The sequence below is a fragment of the Sesamum indicum genome, linkage group LG3 (assembly GCF_000512975.1).
Source record: "Sesamum indicum cultivar Zhongzhi No. 13 linkage group LG3, S_indicum_v1.0, whole genome shotgun sequence".
Lineage (NCBI taxonomy): Eukaryota > Viridiplantae > Streptophyta > Magnoliopsida > Lamiales > Pedaliaceae > Sesamum > Sesamum indicum.
Window position 1 is genome coordinate 9,688,095 of NC_026147.1, and position 6,330 is coordinate 9,694,424.

Here is a 6,330-nt window from a genome sequence, read left to right on the forward strand (position 1 = left end):
TACAGAGGAGACTGATTGCAGATGTATGTTGGCAAGACATTCATATCAACAACAAATTCAGAGTTCTATATTTACAAGCTGTTCTCCCTTATGTTGTTGTCTGTCGGTTGGACCCTACGTCCTTGAGCCAATCAACTACTTCTTTTATAGTCGGCCTCTTGAAAGGATTTTGGTTGACACACATGCAGGCGACATCAAGCACTTGCAACATCTCTTCTTCAAAGCCTTTGCCTCTTAGGAGAGGGTCGAAGATTTCATCTTGTTTTCCCTCACTCCTCATTTGCTGTACCCATATAACCAATTCCCTTGACATCTTTGGCTTGAACAACTCGACAGGTCTCTTGCCCGTTAATAATTCAAGCATGACAACTCCGAAACTGTAGACGTCTCCTCTTAATGTGGCTATCCACGATTGACTATACTCTGGTGGTATGTATCCAAGGGTGCCAACCAATTCGGTGGTGACATGAGTATGATACGGAAGAATCAGTCTTGCTAACCCAAAATCTGCCACGTGTGCTTCAAAGTTTTGATCAAGAAGGATGTTACTGGACTTTATGTCGCGGTGCACAATATGCGGTTCACAAATTTGGTGCATGTAAGCCACCCCACAACTTGCCCCTTGAGCTATCCTTAGACGAATTGGCCAACTAAGTTGGGATGGTCCATCAGGCTTCTCGTGCAACCAGTAGTCAAGGCTCCCATTCTCCATGTAAGAATATATTAGCAATCTAAAGCCATCATGCACACAGTAACCTTGCAGAGCAACCAGATTCTTATGTTGGGCTGTGGATAAAGCTTCCACCTCAGCCTTGAATTCTCTTTCCATCAAACCCATGTCTCCAGAGAGTTTCTTAATTGCAAGCTTGGTTCCATCCGCCAAAGTTGCTTTATATACCAGACCAAAGCCCCCACAACCAATTATGTTTGATTGGTTGAAATTGTCCGTGGCTTTCAATATATCAGCTATTGTGATATCCTCTGTTTTATTCTTATTGTTCGGAAACAATATGACAAGGCTCGTGTCCTTTGCAACCTCTGGAAATACTCCAGAAGAGTTGAAGGATATTGTATCCAGATCCTTTTCTTGGTCACCTTTTGATAGGTTTCTCCTCTTTGAAAACACCAAATATAGAAGCAGAGTCATACTGAAAACGCCTGAACAAATCACAAGGGTTAGTATGATGGTTTTCTTGCTATCCCCTTTTCGGGTTGCTGACTGACTGTTATTGCCTGATTGGTTGGTGCAAGAGCGCTGCAAAATTCGACCACACAGCCTTGGATTTCCTTCGAAGCTTGAAGCTGGGAAAGTGTCGAACTGACCTCCTGTAGGTATTGGCCCTTCGAGATTGTTGTACGCAACACTGAACGAAGACAAAAAGTTGAGATTTTGGAGTGATGCTGGAATTTCACCAGAGAGATTGTTTCCAGAGAGGTCCAACTTTTCTAAGTTAGTGAGGTTAGATATTGAATCAGGAATGTATCCTGAGAAATCATTATTACTAAGATCCAATTGAATGATAAACTTCAACTGACCAATCTCAATTGGGATAGTACCACCTATACTGTTGCTACCAAGATATAGAGCTGGTGGCAGGTTTGCAAGTTGACTGTACTGCAGATTGGAGGCATTATTGGGCTGAACAAACACAGGCAACTCTAAGTTGCTGCGGTCAACTTGATCAGAAATCTGCTGGGATGCTAGTCGTCGCAGTTTAATAAGTTCCATGGGGAAGTATCCTGTAAGTAGGTTATGCGATAAATCTAAGTAGAAAAGATTCGGGAGAGTCCCAAACCAACCTGGAACAGGGCCTGTCATGTTATTGTAAGATAAGTCGAGAACCTCCAGCTTATTTAGCTCTGACAGCCACATTGGAATTTGACCAGTGAATCTGCAGCCACCCAAACCCAGTACTTGGAGGTTTTGAAACATCTCAACCCCAACCAAGTCTTCATTGCCAGGCAATGCTTCATTATAGAAATTCTTTGAGAGGATTAGGGTGCTGAGGTTCTTGCACCCTGTTAGGATTCTTATTGCACTTGTCATATTGTTTAGGCTGTTATTGGAAAGAGATAGGAATGACAGAGATTGTAATGATGCTATATCTGGCAAAATTTCTCCAGTTAGCTTGTTAGTGGCCAGGCGAATTGCTGTAAGTGTCTTGCAAGAAAAAAGGGTTGCTGGCAAGCTACCTCCGAATAAATTATCGCCCAGATCAACTGTCTTAAGTTGGACAAACTTTGAGAAATCAAAAGCCGATAGCTCACCTTCAAGGTAGTTGACCCTTAAATTCAGTGCTGTGAGCCTGGTACAGTTGGTGAGTGAGGGTGGAATAGTCCCACTGATTTGGTTGATATGAAGCAGTAACTGTTCCAATTTGGAGAGCCGCCCAATATCTTGAGGAATCATGCCTGTCAGTTCATTACCGTACAGCGCTAGGATTCTAAGGTTACTGAGGTTGACAATTCTTTCATCGATAGCTCCAGAAAGCTTATTGCCAGGCAAGTACAGTTCTTGCAGTGTCAACAACTCGTAAATATCCTGTGGGACCTCTCCCAAGAGATTAGTGAAACCTACTCTGAGGCTCTGCAAATTTGTACACTTACCAAAACCTTGAGCAATTGGGCCCGTAAAATCATTGTTGGAGAAATCAATCCACTGGATGAACGGGGAAAAACTGCAGATAGATGTCGGGATTAACCCGCCGAAGCTGTTGTTGCTGACATCAAAAGTTTCCAAATTCAATGCAGGCTGGAGGAAGGAAGATTGAACTGGCCCATGAAAGTGGTTGTTGGACAAGTTGAATATCTGAACAGTAGCGGGCAGCTTTTCTGATGGGGCTAGCTCTCCAGACAAGCGATTACGGCTCAAATCAATGACCTGAAGTTGATTCAAGGACATAAAAAAATCATCGGGAAGAGGGCCAGAGAGCCAATTGTGGGAAAGACTAAGTTGAGAAAGACTGGTGAGATTCACAATAGAAGGAGATATGCTTCCCACAAGGCCTCTTGATGGTAGCCACAGATTGGTCACCCGGCCAGAGCCATCACATCCAACACCTTCCCAACTGCAGCAATCGTGCAAAAGAGACCAATTCAACGGTGGTGAAGCGGAGATGCTGAGATTGAATGATGACAAAGAATCACGATGGAGCTGATTGCAAGAGGCATGACAGGTATTTACAAAGCAAGAAACAGCTACTAACACTACGGTTAGGAATAAATCCAAGAAATGATAATCTTTGAAGGGGTGATGAATATTTGGATTCTGCTTAGGCAAAGAGGAAGAAGAAGAATGGAAGGAAGTCAAGAGCATGGCTGCTCTAACTAAGGTGATGATGATGAGGTATAGGATTCGATTGTGGGCAAGTCAGGTCAGTTTATTACTTATCTTTTGATCATTATCAGAAGAAGAAAAACATAAGAAGAAGAAGAAGACAGTTGAAGGTGGCGAAGATACTCCAATCAAACTCATGTGGGTTCTCCACTTTTCTTCATCCAAATTTGTGCAGACTTGAGTCCACCCACCAAAGAGGAGGGGAGGGATAGAGAGGAAGCTAGAGTGGGTGATGTTGACATGGAGCAATATTAAAAGTTGAGGTCTAAATTATCAAAAAGCGTTTACTTTTGGGACGGCTGGCTGGCTGGTGGACTTTCTTTTTTATTATTTGTTTATATATATATATATATAAACAATACCTACATATATACATATATATACACACACATACATATTGATTATTATCATTTTGAATTGAAGGAGAAAGCGTGTATTTTACGTGGGTGTGGGTGTGGGGGAAAAGAAGAAAGAGTGAGAAGCAATGTTTCACAAGACCCAATAGCCACTCCCTTCTTGAACTTGTTTTATTTACGGATAAAACTATTGAAATTGCCACTTGCTGCTGTTGCTTCTATCATGCAAATACAAAAGATTTATCCTAGTGGCTATGACTATTCTCTATGTAGAATAAGAAAACCTTCACGCACCTTCTTTCTTTCCATTTTTTTATGGTTACAATTATCATGTATTTTTCAATAATATATGTTGGTCTGATGCTTAAATTTATTTTTATTTTTAGTTATTAAATGTCTTGAATATATATATATATATATATATATATTTGCTTGTATTTTGGCTGGAAGAGAGATGGATTTTGGAACCCGTACGTAATTATTTTTTTCTTCTTTTTTTCCCGACAAATACTTGGGAATATTATTTTTTTTCCTGTTTTTATTATTATTATTGGATCTCTATAAACGTGATGGGGTGTATTGAGTGGGCTGACAAATAGTGTAAGATAATGGGCAGATGCACATGTCATGTCTTGTTACAAACATCCAATTAGTTGTGGGGTTGGGGGGGGGGGGGGGGGGGGGGGGTTGTGCACACGTACAATAAGAACATGACATTTATTTGCTTGGTTGACTGACCAAAGAAATTCATTTTACTAAATCAGAGAAAGAGACATTTTTGCAAGGTTGCTCTTCTCATGAGGAAAGAACCTGGAAAATAACACTTTTCATAATCCTTTTAAGTACCATTTTAATTTTCAGAATTATTGATTTGTCTTAAATGAATACAGACAAGGTTCTATGTACTATTAGTCAAGTAGGTGTTTTCTCAATTGTAAAAATTGATGTTAACCGCTGGTTGTTTGTGTAGGCTATATGTTGTGTAGGAAAAGTCTTGATCAAATTATATATATATATATGTATATATATATATATATATGTTGTGTAGGAAAAGTCTTGATCAAATTATATATATATATATATATATGTTGTGTAGGAAAAGTCTTGATCAAATTATATATATATATATGTATATATGTAGGGGTGTCATTTTCCAGGTAAAATCCCTTGGTCATCACCACCTCCTTCTCTATGTCAACTAATATGGACATAGTAATCAATTATCAAATGTTCCAATTGAGTCAAATAATGTTTTCTAGTAGGTTGGAAATGATTAGGCATGTGGGTTGTAGATGTTTCCTACATTAGTACCAACTTGGGTTTTAAAACCCAACACTACAGCCCACAGTCAAATTTTGGTTAAGACATTTCCCTGGCTTACAATTTTATGTAATGAAAATGAAAATTCCAAAGGAGAAGTAGGCTTTATTATAGACATTTGTTGTTAAGACACCTATGCCATCTTCAAATTTAAAAAATGAAAAAATAATGATAAAGAAAATATAAAGGGATGGGATTATATGCCGTATGATGCGTGTCAGAAACTATTTGCAGCAACGAGTTGTTGATATTTATGATGATTGTACGTAAAAATTAATAAAAATTATCATTATTAAAAGACATGAACCCAAAAATAATGATCCCAGCCAACTCTACATGTTGCTTGCCTCTTTCATCACCATCTTTAATAATATGTTTCATCACACCTTCACTATAAAATAAAATCACCCCACCCCACCCCCATCAATTTCTTTTCACCACTCCAATTGTCGGCCAATTGCAAATTTTCGTTCAACTCCATCCATCCATTCAATCATCATTCCTCTTCCATTTTTCAACTCCACCCAACATTGCAACAATACACAATCTCTCCATTCATACAGAGATCAACGTCACTCACACAAATTCATAATCTCTTTCCCATTTCTATACACACATGTTGTCATTCTTGATATTCCAATTATAGCCCATTTTCAAACAACTGCGTTTTGTGCCTGGATTTTAAGAATTAGGTTTCGACCAATCAATTTATTGTTTCATACTTGGTACAAGTATACCATGTTTCACAATTATATGTTATCATTGATTTATTGCCTCCACACAGGTTTCAATAGATCTGTCAATAGCGTTGAGAGGTCATTTTTAAGGTCAATTGATAGGTACAACATATGAATCTGCATTTCTGATATAGCAAAAACTTGTTAGGTTAATGATTCATTACAACATCACACGACAATGATCAAGATCAAGACATATGAGGCGATGTTAACGTTGAAATTTCCTGCATTATCCGGCTTCAGCAGAAGAATTTACTAAAGAAAATAGGATGTCGGCAGCGAAAGAGGGAGCCTTTCATAACAAGATATGACGAGAAATTGACAGGAAGGGATTCAAAAACATGCTTTTTTTGCTTTCAGCCTAACTCTGAACCAACATGGGACTCTACAGTTTCATTTGTATCCTACAAAGGACCAAAAATTAGCTTTCAACCTTGATTTTCAACAGAGTACATCAGAAAAATACAACAGCAAATGAGTATCCTAGAAGTAGGAAAGTACTGGCTGTGGAATTTTAAGGGCTGCAAGACCACTCTTACACTAGCTAACATCATTCTCCACCCTCCATGTTAGCCAGCCA

At 38.9% G+C, this 6,330-nt stretch overlaps 1 protein-coding gene across 1 annotated transcript; it reads right to left on the reverse strand.

Annotated features, from left to right (window-relative positions):
- On the reverse strand, positions 16–3,996 carry LOC105157895 (tyrosine-sulfated glycopeptide receptor 1). The gene has a single exon (XM_011074415.2). It carries the CDS (start codon positions 3,314–3,316, stop codon positions 89–91), a length of 3,228 nt encoding a protein of 1,075 aa, XP_011072717.1. The 5' UTR covers positions 3,317–3,996; the 3' UTR covers positions 16–88.